Genomic DNA, 24,927 nt, shown 5'->3' on the forward strand with positions numbered 1-24,927 from the left:
AAGGGAGCACACAGGCACAAAGTTTTAAATGAAAAAAAATATCAACTGAAAACTTACAGAATCTGCCAAACCACACAATAAACCTTAGGACGCAAATGAAAGGAGGTTTGGCTTAGTATACAGAACAGTTATTCAAGCCCCACTAAAATAAATATTTAAAAAATTCTCTCGTCTTCTACTAAAAAAACAACCCTTACACATCTTTTGATTACACTCGCTATGAAGTCAACAAATGGTAAAGTTTTAAGAGCAACAACAAAAATTCTAGGTCTTTACATAAAGACCGTCTTCTAGAGCGGTCTACAAGAACAGAAAAACAACTTGTATTCTAGAACTAATATGCCACACAAGAGATGCGCATTCCTTCTTGTCACTTCAAGTGCTTCAGTAGTGATCATCCACTACAGAAAGAGGGCATCTGTTTTAAATAAATCCCTTGAACACCACATTTTAATATAAACAGGAAGACATACACATGTGGGGGAAGTACTCCTGGCCACATTTACAGTATTAAACTCTTCTCATATATCCCCTCTCCACCCTTCAACCATTCCTTGGATGCAAAGAAGGAAAAAAATCCTACTAAAACAGTTTTCTCATGAATGGTACTTCTTTAGCTGCACACTTACTCAACAGGCTACACAAATGCCCTTTGAAATGCAAAACTAAGTTTAACTGGCATGTACTTTAAAAACATATATATTTTTAAAAATCAATCATTTCACAAGGTTACTGGGCAAGGTTCTCTACTGAAATTCTGGTCAGTGAAGGACAGTATGACACCCGGATGCTCCCAGTTGACTCTGCATGGTCCAGTCCAGTCTCTTTTAACAGTCTGGGGGTTCTCTAGCATATGCCAATAAGGAATCAGCTAGCAAAGCACATGAATGTGTGTGTATGTACATTTGGTTGGGTGGAAGGAGGGAGTGGAAACAATTTAGTATCTGCCAGCTTAATGTCAACAACAAGCTCCCCTTGTACAATGGGAAATCTCTCTTGGCAGTTTATATCCAGAACAATTGCCCCTTTCTGGTTCATTATCTATATTTGCAAATTCATACGTCAAAGAGGTTAAAATAATGATTTTTTTTAAAAAAAGCTGTATAACTCAAGAAAGAAAACCCAACTGTATAAAACTCTTCACTTTTGGACACAAGTACCACTGAGCCTGCTAGATGTGGTCGACATGAAGCGGACAGATATACAAACCCAAAACCAGTTTAAAGCAGCTAGGAACTCTTCAAAAGTTTACCTGGAAAATCAGGTGCTCTTTCAAACCAACATACTGTGAACTGGGTACATGCTTTGTGTGGACACCAAGGCTTCTGTGACATTAGGCTGGTCAGAGCCCAAGGCACCCCACACTCCTCACCCCCTTTAAGTGCTGCAACTAGCTGCTCTAATACATGACCAGAATTCTACTGTGCCCTCTCATTTGTTGGCATTTGAAAAAAATGAGGTACCTTGCACTGCTTGTTCAATAAACAGCTATCTGACAACCAGCTGTGAACTCATTTTCTACTTAACTGTGTTCCCTTGTTATCACCCCTTGGCTTTGGCAACCCCACCCTGCCAGCCACCCCAAATCACGCTGCAGACTTCAGTCAATTGCACTACTGAAATATACCGAACTCAAGTTTAGGAGAGAAGGGCAAGCAGAAAGTGAAAGTACCCCCAGCCACAAGTCATTCATCCCCTCAAATGCCCAAAGCATGGGTGCAAGCACTCCTCCTCCACCCCCCGTGAGGCATGCTAGACTGGGTCCTCACTCCTACTCCCTGGTGTTGGAGCCACAGCACTGAAAAAGTGATACTTCTACCTGGTATGCATGGTCACTCTGTGTGAATACCTCTGACCCATGACAACCGTGAACCAATTCCCAATCAATGACATTTGGAAATGGTTCAATTATTACATGTCACTTAGTCTGAAGCAAATGATTAAATAGAGGATGAGCGGCAAAGATGTTTTCTGCAGTTTTTTTACTTCAAAGGACACTGCTTCTCCACTCAGCCAGGGCTCATCAGTGATTACTGATCAGTAGCTGTTTATTGTGGCCCTGTCTTCACAGAAGGCTGAAGAATCTAACCCTCTGAAGTGTCTGGTTCTAGTGTGTTTTTCATAGTTATGCAGTGTACAGTATTTAATGAATGAAAGTCAGGTTGTAAGTTACCATATTTAAGACCTTTTTGTAGCAGGGATTTTTATTAAAAGTCTGAACACTGCACTGAAGTTGGGACTTGAGGTTTTTAATTGCAAAACTGTTCCATAGAAGGAGCTGCCAGAACTGCTCAGAGAATCACTGATTTTACCTACACATAATGTGCAGAGCTTGCAAAAAAAGCCAGCAACTATGAAGCAGAGGTAGGCTTAATTTCTCAGAAAATGAAGGTGATTTGGGGAGTACAATTAAGAGAAGTAGCCATTATGTCTAAAATAGATATTGTACCAAAATAGTACACACACATACCTGTCAGTTAAAAAGGCACAGATGAGATTCTTTGCATGCTTAGAGATTTCCACTTCTTCTGAGAAAACTAGTGAGTTTTTGTGATCCATGATTTTACTGTATGTTCCTACTAATGAGTCTGCATAAAATGGAGTATCACCTAAAATTAAAAAAAAATTAATTGGCAAGATTTATTTTAACAGAAATCTTAAACGGACCAATATGCAAGTGGAAGTGTGAATGCACTTTTATTCTGTAAAGCAGTTCTTTAAAAATGAGATTGATCCCACATTCACTGCATCTCAGTTAAAAACAAAACAAAACTGAAGCCAGTCAAGTCTACAATGGAGAGCAAAGTGTTGGCCCAGAATCAACCAAGATTTTTCCACATTGCACATCACTGCTAGTCCTGAAGTTGCTGCACACTATATTGACTTTTGTCACAAATACATAGTTCCTTTATGTCTGCTGATTATACCCTCAGTGATACCTCTAAATCCACCAACTTCAAGAGGCTTGCACAGGTATAACTGATTTCACCAAAGAGAGAACACGCATTCTGATTAAATGAATACAATCAGTTCTGACCTGGAAAGGTTAAAAACCCCAAGAACTCTTCCTACAAATTAGTATATATATTAACATTTAAATCTACTATAAATTCCTAATGAATACTATTTTGGTTCTGCACAGATTTCATGGTCAACCACTCTTCCCCTCTCATCCTCCTTCCTTCTATTTTTCTAGCACCCTGAAAAGAGACTAGTATTAAGAACATTCTTCATTAACTTTACCTGGAACGGTAAACTAAAGCATCCAGATAGCCCACTCCTCCAGCTAACAATTTGTACTTCAAATCTCATCATTAAAATTTCATTTACTGAAGCACCTTTGTTGTGAATTGCATCCCCAAAAGATTTCTTGCATTATTTAGCACAGACAATAACAAATTAAAAAAAATAGAGAGAAAGCAGTTGAGAAGTAGAGGTAAGAGAATAGATAGGTAATAGGAGTTGTTAAAGAGAAAACTTTAAACCAATTTGTGCAAACTAGAATTAAGCAGATTTCAATTAAGAGAAGGAATGGAAGGCAACATAGTAAAAAACTGAGAGGCTTCTGCAAGTCCGCTGGAGTTTCAAAAGCAAAATGAGTAATTTTGAGTTGGATTCTGGAATCAATGAGGTGGCTCTGGAGTTTTTTTTTAGGATGGGAATGACATAGCTGCTTCTCTCACCTAGTATAGGCACCCTCTGCATGCACTGAAGTCTGAACACTGCACTGAAGTTGGGACTTGAGTTTTTTAATTGGAAGAAGGAATCTGCCCTAGTCAAAGCAAGGCAAGATGAAAACATGAATGGAGATTTCAGCAAAATGGCATTCAGCCCATATTACAGACACTGAAGGCACACTTACATACAATGCAAACATGAGAAGAATAGTTCAGAACCAAGTACGACATCAATTGTGTATTTTGTTGGGTGCCAGTCAAAGACACTGCTAATGATCTTACTTGGTGGAAATCACTTTTTTAAACATTTAATTGACTGAAGTTAAACTGCAGCTCAATATAAGGGGAGATGGTGCACAAGAAACATTAAAGGTGACAAAGCTGGGCATAGTTTAGTATAATTATAGTAAACGCAGACAAAGGCTGAAGTAAGATAACCCACGAGAAGACACACATGCGCGCGCTGAATTAAGATGACCAATGAGAAGATAAAAAAAACATGACTGGAAAATTATGGGATCCAAGTGAGTGGTGATCATGGTACTGAGATGCAGCAGAGTTAAGCATCTGAAAAACACTGTCTGGATACTGGCTTACTGTGAGTTCAGGAACAAGCCATCCTGATGTGCAGGAAGACTAGCAAGTATGGCAGAAGACCATCTTGGCTTAGCAGGGAACTCTTTAGTAAACTAAATCACAAAAAGGAAGCTTATAAGTGGAAACTTGGACAAACAACTGGAAGGGAGTATAAGAGCATTGCTCAAGCACCCAGGGATGAAGTCAGGAAGGCCAAAGCGCAACTGGAGTTGCAGCTAGCAAGGGACATGAAGGGTAACAAGAAGGGTTTCTACAAGTATGTCGGTAACAAGAGGAGGATCAGGGAAAGTGTACATCCCTGACTGAATGGGGGAGGCAACCCAGTGACAGATGATGCAGAAGAGGCTAACGTGCACAATGCCTTTTTTGCCTGTCTTCACAGGCAAGGGCAGCTCCCAGACTACTGGGCAGCATAGTTTGGAGAGGAGGTGAGCATCCAACTGTGGCAAAAGAACAGCTTAGGGACTATTTAGAAAAGCTGGACACACAGTTCATGGGGCCAGACACGATGCACCCAAAGGTGCTGAGCGAGTTGGCTGATGTGATTGCAAAGCTGCTGGCCATCATCTTTAAAAACTCATGGAAATCAGGAGAGGTCCCGGATAATTGGAAAAGGGCAAACATAGTACCCGTATTTAAGAAAGGGAAAAAGGGAATCCATTTCTAAACACTTGGATAAGAAGAAGGTGATTAGGAAGTCAGCATGGACTCACCAAGAGCAAGTCGTGCCTGACCAACCTGACTGCTGTCTACAATGAAATGACTGGCTCTGTGGATGTGGGGAGACCGGTGGATGTGGTATACCTGGACTTCAGAAAGGCTTTTGATACAATCTCCCACAACATTCTTGCAAGCAAGCTAAAATCTGGATAGACTGTAAGCCGGATAGAAAACTGGCTGGTGCACTGGGTGCAAAGGTCTAGTTGGCAGCCGGTATCAAGTGGAGTGCCCCAGGAGTTGGTCCCAGGGCCAGTTTTTTTCAGTATCTTCATCAACAACCTGGAAGACAGCATAGAGTGCACCCTCAGTGAGTCTGCAGATGACATCAAGCTGGGGGTAGTAGCAGATGCGCTGAAGGATAGGGCTAGGAGGATTGGGCCAAAAGGAATCTCATGAGGTTCAACAAAGACAAGTGCAAAGTCCTACACTTAAGATGGAACAATCCCAAGCACTGGTACAGGCTGGGGGCTGACCAGCTGGGTAGCAGCTCCGCAGAAAAGGACCTGGGGGTTACAACGGACAATAATCTGAATATGAGACAACAGTGTGCCCTTGTTGCCCAGAAGGCTAATGTTATACTGGGCTGCATTGGTAGGCATGATGCCAGCAGGGCAAGGGAAATGATTATTCCCCTCTATTCCGCACTGGTAAGGCTACATCTGCAGTACTGTGTCCAGTTTTGGGCCCCCCACTAAAGAAAGGATGTGGACATATTAGGCAGAGTCCAGTAGAGGACAACAAAAATGGTGAAGGGGCTGGGGGACATGACTTACGAGGAGAGGCTGAGAGAACTGGGCTTACTCAGTTTGGAGGAGAAAAGCCTGAGAGGGGATTTAATGGCAGCCTTCAACTACCTGACAGGGGTTCTAAAGAGGATGGAGCTGGTCTGTTCTTAGTGGTGGCAGATGTGAGAACAAGGAGCAACAGTCTCAAGTTGCAGCAAGATTAAATATTAGGTTTAGGTTAGATACTAGGAAGAATTTTCTCACTAGGAAGGTAGTAAAATACTGGAACAGGTTACCCAGAGAGGTTGTGAACTCTCCATCCTTGGAGGTTTTTAAGACCTGGCTAGACAAAACCTTGGCTGTTGGGGATCTAGTTGGGGATGGGTCAGCAGGGGGATGGACTAGATGACCTCTTGAGGTCCCTTCAAACCCTCATTTTCTATGATTCTGTTTCTATGACAGAGAAGGGCAAATCTACAACAGAAGGGAAAATAGAGAGGCTTGCTTAATTACTGTATGGAGAGGGATCCAAAAAAAAATATTCCAAAATCCTTCACTAAGATCATGAAGAATGAAGAGGGACAAATGAGGAAAAAAAATATCCCTAGAATTTAAAGAACCGAAGTACATCAAACAACTTTATAATTAGAAAAAATAATCTTTGTAAGTCAAATTCTCTTCAAGCTCAAAAGGTACTAACATTTCAGTAACTGCATACATGCAAGTATCTTTCTCGCTCCAGGAACCCAGAAAAATACGTCAGATTCTTCAGTGTTCCCAGAACACAATGCTCTAGACAAAGTAATCCAGAACCAGATTTCTAAATCAACACTCTGCTACTGGACTATGATGCTGACTTCACATGCAGTTTTAAAAACTGAGGTTATGGGCAGACATAACACATAAACCGGTTTAAGTGATCAGAAACTGGTTTAAACCTGTAATAGAAGAGATGTGCTGTGCACATAAACCCGTTTCAAAATGGCCCAGTTAAATGACTGAGCTCAAACCGGTTTATGCAATGTCTGTCCCAGATCTCTTCCTGGTTTAAGTTAAACCAGAGTCCCCCCAGCATTCTGCCTTGCTCTCTGGGCTCTCTGCTGTAGCGGAGCAGGTCTGGTCCTGCCGCTCCACTCTCCCCTCCCCACCACAGCAGCTGGGATCTGCCTGTCTGCTGGGAAGCAGCAGAGAGGAAGGGTCGGCAGCTGGGGCTGGCAGACCCCAGCTGCAGTTCCCTGAAGCAGCAGGGAGAGAGGGAGGAATTAACCCCCTCCCTGCCCCATTCACCTTAACAGGGTCATGCCCAGCCCAGCCCAGCCATGTGGCTGTCTTGGCCAGGGCTCAGCAGGGCCACTCTGCACAGAGCTGCCCTCCTCACCTTGTGGCAGCAGGGGTCAACAAAGAGGAGGAGGAAGGGGAAAAGTCCCCCTCCAGCACCAAACAGAGCCCCCCTCCTGGGGTGGCGAGGTGGGAGGAGCAGGGGGAAGAGTCCCCCTCTGGGGCTGGGCAGCCATGTTGGAAGAAGAAATTACATTAATGTAGTTTTACTCACCAACTAGCATCTCAAAAAGAAAAACTCCTACAGACCACCAGTCGCATTCCCGCCCATAGTAGCCATCACCTCCTTGTGACTTCAGTACTTCGGGTGATATGTAGTCAGGTGTTCCAACAGCTGTATCACAATGCACCATGCCTGTCTAACAAAATGGTAATAATAATGACAAAAACTATCAAAATGCACTTAAAGATAAAATTAATAGATTCATTGTTTCAACAAAACAACATTTAGTACATGTATGTAATTTTGAGGAAAATAAATGATTCAAGATGATTAGCTCGGAAAATATTTATACCATCTCAAACTGTTTCTATTACAGAAGTGTTTTAAGATAGGAGGGTTGTTTGGTTGTAGCCACGTTGGTCTAAGGACATAGGCAGACAAGGTTCTTTGGGTAGATGTGATTTCTTTTATTAGATCAACTAAATAGTTGGAAAAATTGTTCTTTGCAAGCTTTTGGGCACATCTACCCAAAGAACCTTGTCTGCCTTAAGATAGAAGAAAAATTCATGACATTGCTCATTAATTCTTTTAAAAAGGAGGAACTTCTCAGATCCGTAAAAAGAAAAAGAAAAATGTGATTTAATTTAAGTTCCAATACATAGGAAGCCAAGCACATGCACTATGGGATTGAGCCAAAGCCTGCTGAAGTCAACAGCAGTCCTTCCAGAGATTCTGGTGGGTTAAGGCTATTAAGCTTTTCCTGACCACACAGCTTAAGTTATGAAGTCCAGTTGTGGATCAATAGCATGTTTTTATTTTTAAAAACTGCATTTAAAAATCAAATAAAATCCATATCAGAAGAACAGGAAGGCTATAAAAAGTGCAGTGTTTGAGTTAAGCAAAGTTTTAAAATGCTTGCTCAATTAATACAGCAGCAGGCAGGGCCTGTTTCCAGCTGACAGACCAATAAAAACAGATTGCAATGTCAGGTTTGCTAGTGCCCTGATTCAAAGAAGTTACATAAAGCTCAACATGCAGAGATGGAGAGAATGAAAGGAAATCAGAAGAGAGATTTTATTCTACGGAAATGCATTTTTCTCATTCTCCAATAGACAGGATATTGTGCTTCCAACAGCACAATATGGGAAAATGGGAAGCCTTATGCACATCTGCGAGTCACCTACAGACAGCCTATAGGAAACATGAATTCCTACCACTCGGGGTTATACTTTAGGCATCTTTATCTATAGATCCTATTCTACCTCCCAGAGATGACAGCAACAAGGAAAATGACCCATATACTTTCTGCCCAACAACCTGGTTGTTAGGGCAATGACTTAGGAGTTCGGAAACTTAGGTTTGAAGTCTCACGCAGCTTCCGATGCTGTTAAAATAGTGACTGGATAATGTGCATAAACAACACTCAAAAGCAGAAGCAAAACTCAGGACTGACTCCTTTCCAAAGCAATGTCTTCCTCATTGTCTCAGAGTCAAACTCTCACTTGCTTCCTCTCATTCCTGCCTCAAGAATTGTATTCTTTCCCATCCAGTGCCCAGCTTCAAAGAGGGGAAGACCCACCTATCACATAGCCTGGTGCGTAGGGCACTTTTGTGAAAACAGAAGATGTGGGTTCAGTCTGATACAGGGCCTGTAACCTAGATATCTCAGTTCCTGAATGAGTGTCCTAACCACTATACAATATGTGGGCAGAAACTCCCTGTAATGGAGGAGCATAAGACTAAAACAAGCTTGTGTTACAGAAGCAGAGATGCTAACCATTTTCCAGGTATTCAGGCAGAGTGAAACAGGATCACAGTTAGTAACTGAAATAAGTGCTACATAGACTTCTAAAAGGCAGTACAGGATCTGGGTCCAAGCATCTAGGCTGGTTTAGAGAACACTGCTTTGAATTCCTCAAAAATTTCTCAAACAAGGAAGTTTCCTCTCAACTGTTCACCCCTTTGTGCTGCTATTTTTTTTTTTGTTTTGTTTTATACAGAAGAAGCTAAATGCTTATGTATACAGCTGCAAAAAGAACTCAAAGTCAGAAAAGAAAAAAAACCCAGAAGTTAGGGTGGCATATTTTCTCTAGAGGTCATTTTTTTAACGCCAATATAGTATTTACACAGCAGGGATTTCTCCGTCTTGTATAGGAAATAGAGCAGGAACTGGAGACAATCCAGAACTCTTTCAATATCAATGTGTCCATTTCTACAGTTTCCCATATAAAATATTTCCTCTATTTCATTTAGTCCGATATTCTAGGTTTATGAAACCTCATAACCTAAGCTGCTAAAAATAATATTAATAAAACCCCTCAATTAAAAAAAAAAAATATTGATTTCCAATCTTCCATAGTTTCATATACTGTTATTCCTCACAAGAACGCTGCATATAAGTAAAACTAATAAAGTCTTATGTTTAGTTCAAGTTGATTAAAAAGGAAAAAATGGAGGGGTTTAGTATTCTTAGCTTTTGTGGTTCCCAAAGAAATCACTAATGACTTTCCAAAGTCTAGAGGACAGTATAATCTTATACCATGAAGCACAACGACATTTTATTATTGCCTCTAGTTATGAGTTTTGTAGTGATCGCAGCAGTTTTATTACCATATTTACATGAATTTAAGATGACTCTGAATTTAAGATAACAACCCAATAATTTGACTGTATATATGGAAAATGTATACATTTGTCATCATTTTCCACGTATAAAATCTAATTATTGAAGGATCATTGTAATAGGGACTCAAGCAGGAGCCCTGTTACTTAGACAAGGTCTGGTCAGACTGACCCGATGATGACCCCTACCAGGTGGGAGAAATCACACACCCAAGACAAGAGTGGGTGATTAGCCCGCGAAAAAACAGCATAAAACTGGCAGCAGGAGACAGACTGAGTGCCTTCAGGCACGAGAAAAGGTGGGAGAAACAAGGAACCTGTCTGACAACCTGGGAAAAGATGTCGGGACTACAGGACCTGAGACGAAAGACATCAGGCAGGCTGCTTACCGTACTCCTCAGACTATCCTGGTGAGTGTGAGAAAAGCTGAGACGCAGCATAGCGGCTTGGCGGGGGAATCCCAAGTAGTGATAAAAACCCTGGGACAAGGGATGGGCAAGGGGAACCCAGGCTGGACTAAACCCCGACCCCAGATCCACAGCTTTGCCACGTGCAGTGGTGCGGAGAGCCAGAGGATAACCTAGACTGCTCCCGGCACTCAATATAAGCTAGAGGTGTGGGGAACGCGCCTTGCTAATAAGACAATCAGCGCTTAAAACGTTCAGTTCAGCGCTACATTGTAACTGGAGAGGCATCCGGTGTTGCAAGATCTGCTCAGCAACTCAGACATGTCTCACTAATGAGGTAATTGGCGAGACTTCTGTTTCTGTGCTACTTTTCTTTGGGAAATAAAATTGCATAAAGTATGTACCATCTGGGTGGTTTTATTCGATCCTTAGCCATAAAAGGCCACAGTACATGGATCAAACACTATTTCTATTTATTTTAATGAAAGGAAAATGAGGCTTGTTACAAGGCTGAATTCAAACTCAAATGACTAAACGAAATTAACTAATCACAGTGTGCTTGCCACCTGTCACTCAGGGCTCTAAAAGTCACCAGTCTAGTAGGAAAGCATCAGAGAAGGGAAGATGGAGTGCATTAAACCAGAGCTGTTGAACTCATCTGGCCCCATGCACCATGAGAATCTCTGAGCCTGCCTGGGGCCAGACCAGGACTGATCCACCATGGAGCAGCTGCAGCGCTAGGTCCAGTCTGCATGCTGCATGTGCCAGGCCCCAGGACCAGCATGGGATACATGTAGCCCATGGTGTGCAGGCTAGATCAGCACTGCAAGCAGCATGGGGCGTTGATCCAGGGTGCTGCATGCAGCCCACACCCTGGATCCCCTTTGCTGCTGCCGCCATGCCAGATCCAGCCGGTGCACTATGGGCAGCATGTGTCCTGTGCTTGCCTCAGGGGCCACATGTAGGGTGTACCCCAGGGCCAGTGCATGTTGCACACTGCATGCAAGGTTGGATCATCCGCATGTGCTGCACACAGCACAGGACCAGCACTAGGCACTGGCTCCAGATCTGGCAGGGCACTGCATGCTGTGTGTACACCATGCTGTCCCCTGTGCTGCCTACAGCATAGGTGGCTAGTCCAGCCCTATGCACCGCATGAAACACACACTAGCCTTGGGGCTCACTGTGCACATGGCCCCTGGGCCGGTATGGGATGCGCACAGCCCACAGTATGTGGGCTGGACTTGGCACTGCACACAGCATGGGGGTCTGGGGCATGGTCTGCATGCACCGCCCTGGAAAGACCCCCTTTCTAACCTGCAAGCCATGGGCAGCGTGTGCCCTGTGCCAGGCCTGCAGGCTAGCACACAGGGCACAGGCTGGACCCGGCACTGCTTGTGGCACAGGGGGTCCAAACCCCTATACTTCCTGCAACACATGTACTGCATGCAGTGCACAGGGCCAAGGCCAGGGCCAGCGCCACCAACCTGCAAGCTGGATAATACACCTCCGTGGACTGGATTCAGCCTATGGGCCATATGTTTGATATTATATAGTTTGTGCAGTGAAAGTAGCAATAGAACCTGAAGACATAAACCATTATGTAGCAGCTTAGTTAATATTCAGATAGACATAAATGTGCAGTAGGACTTTAACATCTATAAGGCCCAAATCATTTATTTAGATTTACCAATAAAAATATTGTTTACTCAAAAGCTGAGCAGCCTGGCTATACACTTACAGCATAACAACTCAGCTGCTTAAGTCACTGACAAGCCAATAAATTAACTCTTCCATTCAGCAGCCCAGAATCAACATAAGGGTCAACAATTTGCCTACTAACAGAATAAAAATCACGGTAGCATTAACAAAACAGAAGTTTGTTGATGCTCCAAGTAAATGCTATTAGTTTCTCAAAAACTTGATGATTTATCGTGAGCAGGAAAAAAAACCTGTATTTCAGGCTATATTTACCCTTGTTATAAAAAAGTGATAACTCAAAATAGCACTATAGAAAAAATAGTGCAAAGAATAAATGAAAGATGACAAGGAAAGGAGGGAAAAAAGTATAAAATATTACTAGCTCAATACAGCCAAAGAGGATCCCTCAAGCCAAGATATCCTACTCCTAAAACAGAAATGACAAAACAAAGAAAAAAGTTAGGGTCAAGAGCTTAACTACCTTTACTGCAACAACATCCCCTGAAAGAATGTGGCTCATCAGGCAGGACATTTTAACACATGGACAATTAAAACGCATTGTTCTGAACAAGAAGCAGCAGCAGTCCCATACCACATTTCACTGGGTACTCTACCTTGCTCTAACTTTTCAGTGTTACTAAATGCCACTAGGGGGTGCTATAGGAGTAATGATATATAGCAAAGACCACATGAGTTTGCTGCCTTCTCAGTTACAATTTCATTTACAGAAAAATGTCAGTTCATAAATTACTCCAGGGTTACTAATGTTGAAATTAGGTGGTGTCTCATGAGCTGTTCAGACATGTGACTAAATAATGACCCTCAAAGATTCATAAATATATTCTCTCAGAAATAACAAAAAATAAGTTTCCTTCTTTGCCATCCCAGAGCAGTTTATTATGGATGCTGTTCTACTACATTAAGTCCCCTTCTATTTAAAAATAAGATGGCAAGAAACACCACAGCAGCCAAGTGAGTCAGTTAGCTGAGCTTTCATTCAGGTGTCATAAAACAAAATGTCAACGCTGTATATTTTCCTAATGGATAAAAAACACATAGCAGCAAACCTACTTCATCCATTTTCATACAAGTGCCAAAATCTGCCAGCTTCAGGTGCCCATGTTTATCCAAAAGCATGTTGTCAGGCTTCACATCTCTGTGGATCAAGCCCATGGAGTGGATTGCATCCAGAGCAAGAACAACTTCAGCTGTGTAGAATTTAGCCCATTTTTCAGGCACATCATAATTGCTCATAAGGTTTACAAGATCTCCACCTGGCATGTATTCCATTACCATGTACAGGTATTTGTCATCTTGAAAGGCACAAAACAGCTGAAACAAAATGGAGAGCAGATTATTTCAGAAAGGTATCTTAAGCAAGGGAAAGGGAGACATGGATGGATGGTATTTTGCATTTGTGTTTTAACAAACTCCAGATCTTCTGAGATTTTTAAGGTTATGGTACGGCAACATTTAGATTTTCGAGTTTTAGGCATTTCACATAGCATCTCAGTCTCAGAAAACTTAAAAGATTACTCATTCATTCCAATGACTAACCAACCATCTAGCCCTGTTTCTCAGCCTAAATCCAGCATAAAAAGACATTCTAAATTAGTTCCCTTGAGATGCCAGCATAATTCAAAGTTCTTGAAATAGCTAAATGATGACTTGTATCTCAAACAGTTTTAAAGATTCATGTATATATTATTCAGATATTTAGAAGCTATGGCATAACTGCTATTTAAAATTCAACAGTATTTATTACATCTCACTTCACCAGTCTGACATGACAAAAATAGGTTAAGTGATATAACCCTGAAGTGAGGAAGCTGAAGAATCTAACTTAAATGTTTAATTTTAATACCATTTTGGATCTAGTTACATTTACTATTTTAGTTACTAGCAGCATTAAAGTAAAATTATTTCTTTACAAAAGTATTTCAGACTTTTTTTCTGAGTAATACACTCCAGGCATTTTCATTTTTAAGTAACCTCCGCTTTAAGGTCAAGGGCATTACCATCTGCTTCCTCAGCGACTGGCATGCAACAAGTCTCAGAAATGGCTGCTCAGCCCATTTCTCAGAGAACAGGTTTAAACATGATGATAGTCATATTTTAGACTTGCTCAGTGATCTTCTATTACATAGTTTCATAGTTGGTAGGGTCGGAAGGGAACCAAGCAGGTCATCAAGTCTGACCCCCTGCCATGGCAGGAAAGAATGCTGGGGTCAAATGACCCCGGCTAGGTGATTATCCAGGTAGCTGCTGGCAGCCACAGAGCCCAGACTGGGGGGCAGGGGCTTTGGGTGGGGGGCAAGGGGCACAAGCAGGGCATCCTGCCATGTACCCCTTGCCCTCATTTTGTTTTTCTGCCATGCCAGCACTCCGGCACCTTCCGATTATCCAGCCTCCTTTTGAAGACCTCCAGGGTAGAAGCGAGAGCACCACTTCCCTTGGAAGTTGATTCAAGATCCTAGCTGCCCTGACAATACTGGCCCTCATATAAAATGGCAATTAAAAAGCCATTATTTAAGCATCCCCTATATCTCAATGACATTATAATACATGTATTAATTGGATAGAAAATTATATAAATATTTAAACTACTAATAAGCTTTATTTAGTTTTTTTTTCCTTTATAGCTCTCAGCCATTCAACAAAAGTGTTCCCCCTGAGGGAAAACAAAATGAAGACTTGCGCAAGATAATGGCAGTTAATAGCTGGAAACAGAATCACACCATCTTAAACCAAAGTGTTGTGTTGTATTCTATTGGACTATGCTGTCAAAATACAGCACTGCCATTTCATGGAAGGCATATGCATAACTATATTTTCTTACTCCAAAAGTAGTATGTATTAAATACATTGTACAACAAAAAAAATCATTGGTGTAAATATCTTATTCCTTTCAACAGTAAACGCTACTTAAAATTTTGAAAAGTAAAATTATTTTAGATTATTCTTGATATACCAAAATTTTCCTAAGCCACAGATTTAAACAAAAATGGCTTAATTATTAAAATACTCAAAGGCACTAGAGAGGATGCAGCCAAATTACACTCAGATTATATGACTGAAAACAAACTACATAATTCAGATTGAGTAATACATATATTTTCTCATTTAATACAATGTATAATTAATACAAGACACTTCTTGCTACAAGTAGTGTAGTTTAATCTAAAAAAACAGAGTATGCAATCAATGTTCCCTGTAAGCCAGGGGTCGGCAACCCCTGGTACATGTGTAGAGCGTGGCACGTGAGGCCATTTTGCTCGACACACCGCAGCCAGCCCCGGCTCCGGGAAGCTGCTGCCAGCGATGGAGCCCAGGCTGCTCTGAGCAGGGCTTGCAGCGTCCCAGCTGCCTGCTGGGAGCAGCCCGGGATCCCGGCCTGCAGCAGCTTCCCAGAGCCAGGGCAGCTGCATCCGGGAGGCTCCAAACAGCTGTGCCAGGCTCCGACATTAGCGCCGCACCAGCGCGTGCAGGCGCACCTCAGAACAGGCAGTGGGGGCGGGGCCTGAGGCAGCGCAGCCCCAGTCTCTCCCCCGCTCCTGGCACGGAGGTGATGAGCCTGGCGCAGCTGTTTGAAGCCAGCCCGGGCTCTGGGCAGCTGCAGCAAGCAGCGGGCTGGCTACAAGCCCGGGTAGCCACAGAGCCCGGGCTAGGGGGCAGGGGCTTTGGGTGGGGGGCAAAGGGCACAAGCAGGGCATCCTGCCATGTACCCCTTGCCCTCATTTTGTTTTTCTGCCATGCCAGCACTCCGGCACCTTCAGAGGTAGGCATTATGGTGTTTTTCGGCACTCCAGCCAAAAAGCGTTGCCTACCCCTGCTCTGAGTTATAGCAATCCGTGAGCGCACCACTTCAATCCTGCCTCTTAGGGGGAACCTTGATGGATACATCTTAGCGGGAACATTGCTGGTGAGCACCTCAAACCCACCAGTCCTCCCTCCCTCTGGTTTCTGCACCAAAGCTGAGAACCTTTCACTTGCCCTGAACCGAGCCTTTTCTGCTCAGTGGCTCCAGTTCTTCCCCTGAGGATGAGATTGCTCTTCATAATCTTAAAACTCAATCTCTCCTTTAAATCCTGAGCCTCAGCCCTGCCCTGAAAGCCCATGCCCTCTGAGACCTTGGCCTATACAGTACTTCTCAGCTGTTTGTTAATGGAAAGAACAGCCAAATCCCCTTTGCCCGAGGGTGAAGCTGGCAGTGCTCGAGGCGAAGCTCGCCCGAAGGGGCTGGGGAGCGGAGCAGTTCCTCAGATCCAGCGGATCCCGTGCCATGCCCAGCCCCAGCCCCCGTCCCTGCCTTGCCTTGGGGGCTGCTCCAGCTGGAGCTGCACTGTCCCTCCCCGCGGGGATGCCAGCGTGGCAAGGAGCGGAGCGGCCCCCGCTCAGCCGAACAGTAAGTGTACCGCGGTCCAGGGGCAGAGCCCAAAGTTTCTGGGAAGCCACAGCCCTGCTCCTCTCTGGGAAGGTCCTTGGTGCCAGGGGCCGCTGTCCCCGAGCCACAGCCAGCAGTGGAGCTCCTCTACGGTCCCGGCCGGAGCCCGGTTCCTCCAGCTGTGTGAACAACTTCCACAGTGCAGTTACTGCGCGGCAACATTTTTTATTGTGTGCAGCTGTGCACTCGCACAGCTTAGAGGGAACCATGTATGCAATTATGTTAGTTGTGATAAACATGCTAAAACTAGCAATTTTCATGTTGTAGGAAAGAAACTGGTTATCAAAAGGGGATTGAAGAATTTCTCACTATAGAATTATTTTGATAAGTTAGGTGCATCATATGTATTTAATGTCTTCTTTGAAGGACTCTATCAACGTTTTCTGAGTTTGCTCATCAAACAGACTACTTAATTAGCAAGTCAGTTGCTCATATATCACATAAAGCAAAAAGCTTTGTGCTCACATTTTAATATTTAAAATCAAAGCCACAAGATGAAGATGTTTAAAATTGTAACTTTTTAATTCTTATATTAAAGTACAAAGAATTTTTCATGCATTCATGTTTTTTGTCATTGAAGATTATAAAAAGTATTTATATAAACACAAGTTAAATCTACCCTTCCCTTACCTAATATATTCCATAACACACTTAACATTTGTAATATTGTAATTGTTCCCACTGCCTTAACAGTGAATCTGGCAGAACTAGAAAAGATAGGTAAAAAAGGCATGTCCGTTCCAACATATATCTGCAATCACTCTATAAGTTAGACCCCAAACTGAAACAATTTTTTAAAAATAAAACAAACAGTTACAAAACAAAATTATAAAAACGATCCTTACCTGAACAACCCATGGACTGTTGGCAAAGGCCATGATATCTCTTTCTTCCCAGAAAAAGGCTGAATCTGATCTTTTGATCATTTCAAATTTACTAAGAAGCTTCATTGCATAAACTTTCTGCGTCAATTTATGGCGAACCTATTGATTAAAAAAAAAAAAAGATGAGGGGGAGAATTAAAAATTCCAAAACAAACAGACAACATCAAGGAAAGTAGCTAGTAAGCTTAGTTTGTTTTCCATTGATACGACTAACTCCCTTAAAATAATAGATCTGTACAGCCATGAGCTCGTACAAAGTGAGAGAGTGCTAAAATGGAAGTGGGCAAAGTAACAGGAGTTACTGTTACGGAGATGCCTGGAGATATCTGGAAGGATAAGGGGGAGAGAGAGTTGTGGGGGGTCTCTACCATGCAATAAGCAAACTGTATATGCTCCACTTCCGAGGGACTCATTTGATCCGGAGGCTCCCTCTTGCAAAATACCTTCCAAGTAACAAAAGAAGAATCGGTGCATAAATAGGATTATTCCAAGAGAAACACAGTACATTCCTCTTTCCAAGGAATGAGAATGTCTCTGTGTCCATTATTACAGATACAAACATTTCAGGATATGCAGATCATGTAAATTTCCCAAACTTTAAAAGCTCTTACCCCAACCACCATAAAAACCAATACCAATTACATCTCCTTCACCCCCCCCCCAAATAATGTTAACATTCTAATCTTAATTTGCATGCAATGATTTAAGGAACAATGAAAGTTTTCTTTCCGTGTCTTGACAAAACTTTGGAATACTTCTCTCCCTGCTAAATCAAATGGCCATATTACAGCTAAACAGCAGATAAATACATTCTTCTACATAAAGAGTTACAAAGTTCTCTCTTTGTGGAGGAGAATGGCGATCACATGCATGCATACCAGATTTTTCCATCTCTGAGCAAAGGCAACAGCCAATAAAGAGGTTTCTTTTGGGGAGCAGGCGGAGCGGTTATAATCAATAGTTCAAGGGCATCTGAACACAGCATTTTCAAGGCTAGGTTGAGACTCCAGGGATTTGATTGGCAGTCATCATTGGATACCTTGACCCTATCCACTTAAACTCTTCTATTCAACTCCAAAGCAGGTGGAAGTAAGAAGTTAACGGGTTGAGGAAGCTACTTAAGAGCTCTTTCATTAACAAGCTTCATTGAGCTTCAAGGCTATCATAGCCAGAGGATTTTCTTTTGGTGAACAGTCTATAGATAGCTTCTGTGGTGCAGGCAGATCAGACTTTAGAGCAGTGATTCTCAACCACAGTGTCTTGGAGTGCCTTGAATTCCTTTCAGTGGTGCTGAGGTGTGCCATGCAATGCTAGCACTGTTTGGTGTGCGACCATAATTTACAGGATAAACCCTGAGGTTTCAAATAGGAATCTATAACATTAAAAACATTCTTCCCTGTTGATTGTGGTCTTTCCAAGTATTTTGCAACAGAAAAATTGCACTATTATTTTTATATAGTCACATGAGTGAAAACTGAGAGCTAGCATTTTGTGAGGAGAACCTCAAATCTAAAAAGGTTGAGAACCACTGCCTTAGAGTATGCACTGGTGGTGTTGGTCTTGAGGAAATAAGAGTATTCACCACCTATCCAATCTACCCTTTTCACCAGCCAGTCCACACAACTGAACTGCAAGACTGAGGTGGAAGAGGTCACTTTTGAATGAAGCCCTTTTTCCTAAAAAAAGGGTAAAGCAGAGAAGGTCTGAAGTGGACCCTCACCAAGCCATTCTAGAGACAATGGCCCCTAGGACCTTCATGATCAAAGGGAAGGTGATGGTATAAACCAGTGATTCTCAACCAGGGTGCCATGGGACCCTGGGTAACTTGAGATCATTTCAAGGGTGCCATGGGGTACCACACAAGGTTAGTAGTGCTAAGTGTAAAAACATGATTCACAAAATAAACACAGAGGTTTCAAATAGGAACCCATGGTGATAAAAAAATATTCAGCCCTATTGTGGTCTTTCTGAGCTCTCTGCAACAGAAGAACTGTTGAATTATTTTTCTGTAGTCAAAAAACAAGTGAAAACTAAGAGCTGGCATTTTCCAAGGGCTGCCTCACACCTAAAAAAGTTGAGAAACACTGATATAAGCTATATCCCCTTCCACAGAACAAAAAAGTCCTTGAGCCCATGTTTACAGACCTAAATGGGTAGTTTCTGACAGTACCTGAATAAATGAGGATAAAATTTAAAACTGTTCATTTTTCAGAATAGTAAGAATTCGAGAAGACTTTGATATGCTAGATGAACAGGAACTTGAGGACATGCATCATTTAAGCTGGTTAAGGTAAACGGTAGTCTCCCTGATCTGGGTCAAATATTTTATTAATTAGCAATCATATCTAGGATTGAGCAGTTTCTTGATATGTAAGAAGTACCTGGAGAAAAAAAAAAAAAGGGGGGGGGGGGGGGGGGGGGGGGGGGGGGGAGAGATGGGGGAGGGGACATGACATGACAAAATCTTGTATTCTCCCAGTCTAGGGAACATTGGTGCTCTCTCTAATTTCTGTCTGGAAGTAAGAGATAAAGGAAAGATGGAAAGAGGAATTCTACAAAATAAAACCCACTCAGAACCACTATCAAGAACCGCCTCTGATCCTTGGGTTCTAAATAATGTATCAAGTCAAGAAGAAAATTCTGATCCCCTTTTCAAAAGTCCAGCTGAGGGGGAATAAGTTTCTTTCAGCCTTTTTTTTTGCCCTGCAAAGACTTCCGTTTTGGACTTATGAAAAGTTCTACTGTAATCTGCATTACTTGGGCTCATGTCACTGGACATATCATATCTGCACATTTTCCACAGAACAACCACTCCCTCTCTGACCTCATAATCCTTGTGCTCAAACAGAATTTTACTAAACACCTCCAAAAGATGGGACTGGGAGCAGAAGTTCACAACTATACTGTACAGTAAAAAAATCTGGTCTGAATATAGACAGTGGCTTCATCATAACCTGACAAAAACTGCCAGTGATCGTCATGCACTTCACAAGTAATAACTAACCCCATCTTGAATGGCTTGGTTCTGCCATACACTAGATTGCCTCCTCTGCTATACTATTTGGGTACATTCATACTTCTTCATTCCTAGTTTACAGCCCTCCTCTATCCCTCTAAGCAGGATGCTTGCTTTGCATGGTCTTTTCTCTGATAGTTAGATCAACCTGTCTCTGCTTCTTCTTCAGACCTGACGAAGGACACTTGATACCAGAAAGCTTGTCCAATAGCTCTCCAACAATACAGTTAGTCCAAATAAAAGATATCACAAAAAAGCCTTGCCTCCCTGGAAATTTCTTTGTAGGAATGTGAGGCTGATGAAGAGAGACTGATGTTGAGAATTTATATTTGTTCATTTAGAAAGCTGGAGTGGAGAGATTTCTTTTGCAAGACCTCTCCTAGTACAGAACATCAAAACAAGCTGAAGCTCTTCAAAAGAAGGGAGACGAGATGGAGTTTAGCCAAAATACCACCCCCCCCCCCAAGGCTCATTGTTCTAAGTCGGAGAATCCCAGGAAGCTGGCTTCTAGTCAGAATGACTGTTATGTTGACTTGCTGAAATCATTTACTATAATAAGAGAGATTTCTGAATACTGCATGTTCCACAGTCCCCAAGAGTGATGGTTTCAACTGATTACTGGAACAGAGAGAATGCTGGCTTGTATGAAAAAGGCAGTAGGAAGACTGAACACATACCAACTATCTAAACCAGTGGCAGCCAAATGCACACTGTACCGACAAGCAAAGCTTTTCAAAAGTGCCCAGATCTAGAACAGACTAAAAGTAAAATGCATCCACAATGAAATATTGTCACTGCAAATTTACAATATCAATGGCAACGCTGGAACCTAGAAAAAAAAAAAATCACTGAAACGTCATTGTCAGATATGCATTTAGAACACACACGTGTGCTCTGCTGAAACAAAAAATACCAAGAGGTGAAAGTTATCTGGGGACCTGTGGAACAAAAGCATGGCAGAAAACCAACTGTTTGGGCGTTTTAAATGAGGTTTACAATTACTATGCATTTTTACTCTAATTTGTGTAACTCCATAGTTTAATATTTATTAAAGAAAAGTTTCAATACTACCAAATTCTTTGGGAATAATACTTTGGAGCAAAGAGTTCAAAGCTTAACAATAAATTATGAAAAAGATACTGCCTTTCATCTTTTAAAATGTGATGGTTTTTACGGTCAACAGGGTCATGTTGCTTTTCTAGCACCAGAAACAGTAACAATAAACTGGTTCAATGTTTCAATCTTCTCAATAGTTGTCATTATTTTATATATCATTATTCTGTCTCTGTCAACTGTCTGTTGATGGAGAAGAAGATAGTCTATTCAGGAAGGACAGTTGGGGGAAAGGAAGAAAGAGGCATTCCTTTGTAAAGAAGGGATGTATGTACCAGCGCTCAGATTAAAAATTCAGTGGGAAATAGCTCTGTTTGAGAGTCTCTGGGTAAAGATAAAAGGGGAGAAGGAAAACTAACAAAATCAGCCCAAGTACAGGACTTGGTGTATGGCATCTTTATAACTAGCCAGATACTGACAGGAAAGGATACAACAGGACTTACACTTTGCACAATTGTTCTGGAGCGTGCCAGGGTCATTTTTTTAATTTTATTTTGGAGAAAACTAGAAGAGAGGGCCTTCTAGACTTGATGCAGGCCAACAGTAAAGGACTGGTTCAGAGTATGAAAACAGAAGACAACTTGGATGACAGTAATTCTTAAATGATAAATTTTATCATTCTTAGAAAGATTTTATGATTCCAAAAGCAGCAAGCCTAAGGGAGAAATGAGTTCAGAGGAGTTTGCAGTTTCTTAAAGAAACAACATCAAGGGTAAAAACACAAAACTATCCCAGTATGAACAAAAGACAGAGGCTAGGTACAGACATTCAAAACCCCCCAAGGCAGGACTAATGTAAGTTATACGGTTTTCTGTAAGTGGTGTAGTTTAGATGGGTAGCAAACAGAACACGTATTCACCCGGGGGGGGGGGGGGGGTTTCCCCCGGGGGGGGGGGGGGGTGCTGCAAGGGGCTGGGAAATCTTAAACTGGGTTCCCCTAAACTTCTGCTCTCTTATAAGTATAGACTGGTTTCGTGTGCCCAACGTCTGTTCTGTTCTATTACAGCTACAGACTGGTTTCCGATCACTTACACCAGTAAAAGCGTAATGTTTGTACCTGGCCAAAAAGTGTAATAAGACACCAATCTGGATAAATCATGAGCTATTCAAAAATCAGAAAAATCTCAAGAAGGAAATACACAAAAAGCGAAAATTAGGTCTAATTACCAAGCCTGAGTATAAAAAAAAAAATACAAGAACATGCAGAGACAAAAATAAAAAAGATTATATTACAAAATAAAGTTCAATTGGCACAGAACATAAAAAGTAACAAAAATATTTTTGTAAATCAAACAGTAGGAAGATGAAGTCCAAGCAAAAAGTCCACTACTCAACAGGGACAAAAAATTAATGAGAGATTATACTGAAACGGCCAAACATTTTAATGCTTTATTTTTTTTTTTGCTTAATCTTTACTATGACAACTTAACTTTAACCAAATAGATAATTAACACCAATGATAAGGTAAAAACTCAGGCTAGACTACAGGATAAACATGTTAGAGACTATTTAGACAAGTTAGAAATCTTCAAATCAGATAAGCCCTATGAACTTCATCCTCCTGATACAGGATGAAGCAAATCTCAGAATCTCTGAGAAACTGTGGAAAACAGGTGCAGTTCCAGGAGACTTGAAAACGGTTAATATAATGCTTCTTTTTTCAAATGAGATATGAGAAAAAAGGATGACCAGGGAATTATACACCAGCCAGCCTAACTTCAATTCCTGAAAAGATACTGGAACCAATAATCTAACAGTCTATCTGTAAGTACGTAAAAGGTTACGTGAACAATAAATGCCACAATGGATTTTTCTAAAACAAGTCGTGTCAAACCAACCTAACATTCTTTTATGACAGGGCTGCAGGTCTTGTCGATAGGGGAGATATAGAAACAAATTCAAACAATATAGTCTAGAGAAAGGTACTATAAGGCGGGTACACAACCGAGAGAAATGTTTTCAAAAGTATGGCCAGATGTATCAAACGGAATTCCACAGGAGTCTGCCTTAGTCCCAATACTATTCAAGATTTAAATTAACTACCTGGATAATGGAATCAAGACAATGTCAAACTAGAAAGGGTTGCACACCCTTTGGAAAACAGGATTAGAGTTCAGAATGATCTGGACAAATTGAAAAAATGGTCTGAAATAACCAGGACAAGTGCAAAGAAGTACAGTGATGTAGAAATAAGTACTGCACATACAGTAAGGGAAACTGGGAACAACTGTGAAGAAAAAGGATCTGTGGGTTATAGTGGTCACAAATGGATTGTGATTCAACACATCATACTGCTGCAAAACGGTCAACGCTACACTGGGATATACAAACAGGAGTACTGCATGCAAGATGTGAAGTAATTCTTCCACTCTACTCGGCACTCACTAGGACACAGTTGGAATATCATGCCCAGTTACGGGCACTGAACCTGAAGAAAGATGTGAACAAAATGGAGACTCCAGACAAAAGAAACAAAAATGATCAGAGGGCTAGAAAGCATAAACCAAGAGGAAAAATTGAAAGAAGGCTCAAGTTTTGTGGGGAGAAGAGAAAAACGCCGAGTAATATATTTGAAGGCATGAAAACAGTTGTCAACTATGGAAGAAACTATTGCAAAAAGGAAGGTTAGTATCTGTTCTCCATGGGCCAGATTAAAAACAACCAAAGTGATACATGCCATGCAATGTCCTGCCTAAAAATTTAGGAACATGTGCCCACAGGCAAAATGAAACAAAAGTACAGCTGATATTCCTGGGGTCTGAAAACCTTGAAATGGAGACACCATGGAGCAAATCCTCACCAATCTTTTTGGCCAGGATTCACAGCAGCTACCACACTATGCAGAGCAGGGTGCAGACTTGCCGAGAGGAAGTGCAGAAAGGATGGAGCTATCTGGGGCCTAGTTTCCCATCTGGACTTGGGAGATATCTATGCAGTTTCTTGCACCCTTGACTTGGGCATTGCCAACAAGTTGGGTTTGGAATTCAATGCTTTCCCCCTGCATAGTGGTGATTGTTTTGTTGAACTGGCCATAAAAATTATACACCCTGATTAATACTTTTGTGATCCAAATGCCTATCAATAACAGCAAAGGAGAGCCCCAGTCCTGAGCACTCTCCTTTCAACTACTGTGCTGTCCCAAATTACTGTACTTTTCCTGCCAGAATCTTGTATCCTTTCCTACTTTTCATTTTCTTACACTTGTCTCTTGGATTACCTACCCATTTTGTGGGGGGGAGGGGGGAAAGCATGCTGCAGGGGGGGAGAATGGCAAAGACTACACTTGGGAGTTCTCTTTCACAGAAGCCAATTGCATTTATAAAATGATGCAGGCGTGGCAGCTCTGGGAACAGGTGCTATGCCCTGCTGCTGCTTGCCCAGCTGGGACAGGATGCAGGCATGGCTCACGCCAGGCGGAAGAGGGCTAATGGCAGCAGGACACAGCCCCCACTCCCAGTGCTACCACACTTGCATCCCCCCCCCCCAGCCCCCGCCCCAGCTGGGCAAGCGGCAGCAGGGC

The 24,927-nt window shown here is 42.0% G+C and overlaps 1 protein-coding gene across 7 annotated transcripts in view; it reads right to left on the bottom strand.

Moving 5' to 3' along the window:
• Positions 1 to 24,927, bottom strand: part of ROCK2 (Rho associated coiled-coil containing protein kinase 2) — a 167,361-nt gene that overhangs the window by 49,147 nt on the left and 93,287 nt on the right. For 6 of the 7 annotated variants that reach the window (XM_025201837.1, XM_025201832.1, XM_025201833.1 and 3 more), the window contains exons 4-7: positions 17,240 to 17,377; positions 13,022 to 13,282; positions 7,272 to 7,416; positions 2,471 to 2,609 (exon numbers count right to left, since the gene is read on the bottom strand). In XM_025201837.1, coding sequence (XP_025057622.1) covers positions 2,471 to 2,609; positions 7,272 to 7,416; positions 13,022 to 13,282; positions 17,240 to 17,377 — 683 coding nt within the window. Of the gene's footprint in view, positions 1 to 2,470; positions 2,610 to 6,419; positions 6,878 to 7,271; positions 7,417 to 13,021; positions 13,283 to 17,239; positions 17,378 to 24,927 lie in introns of those variants that run through there. The other variant, XM_025201838.1, reaches the window with a different exon arrangement.

This window comes from Alligator sinensis, unplaced genomic scaffold (assembly GCF_000455745.1).
Source record: "Alligator sinensis unplaced genomic scaffold, ASM45574v1 scaffold678_1, whole genome shotgun sequence".
Lineage (NCBI taxonomy): Eukaryota > Metazoa > Chordata > Crocodylia > Alligatoridae > Alligator > Alligator sinensis.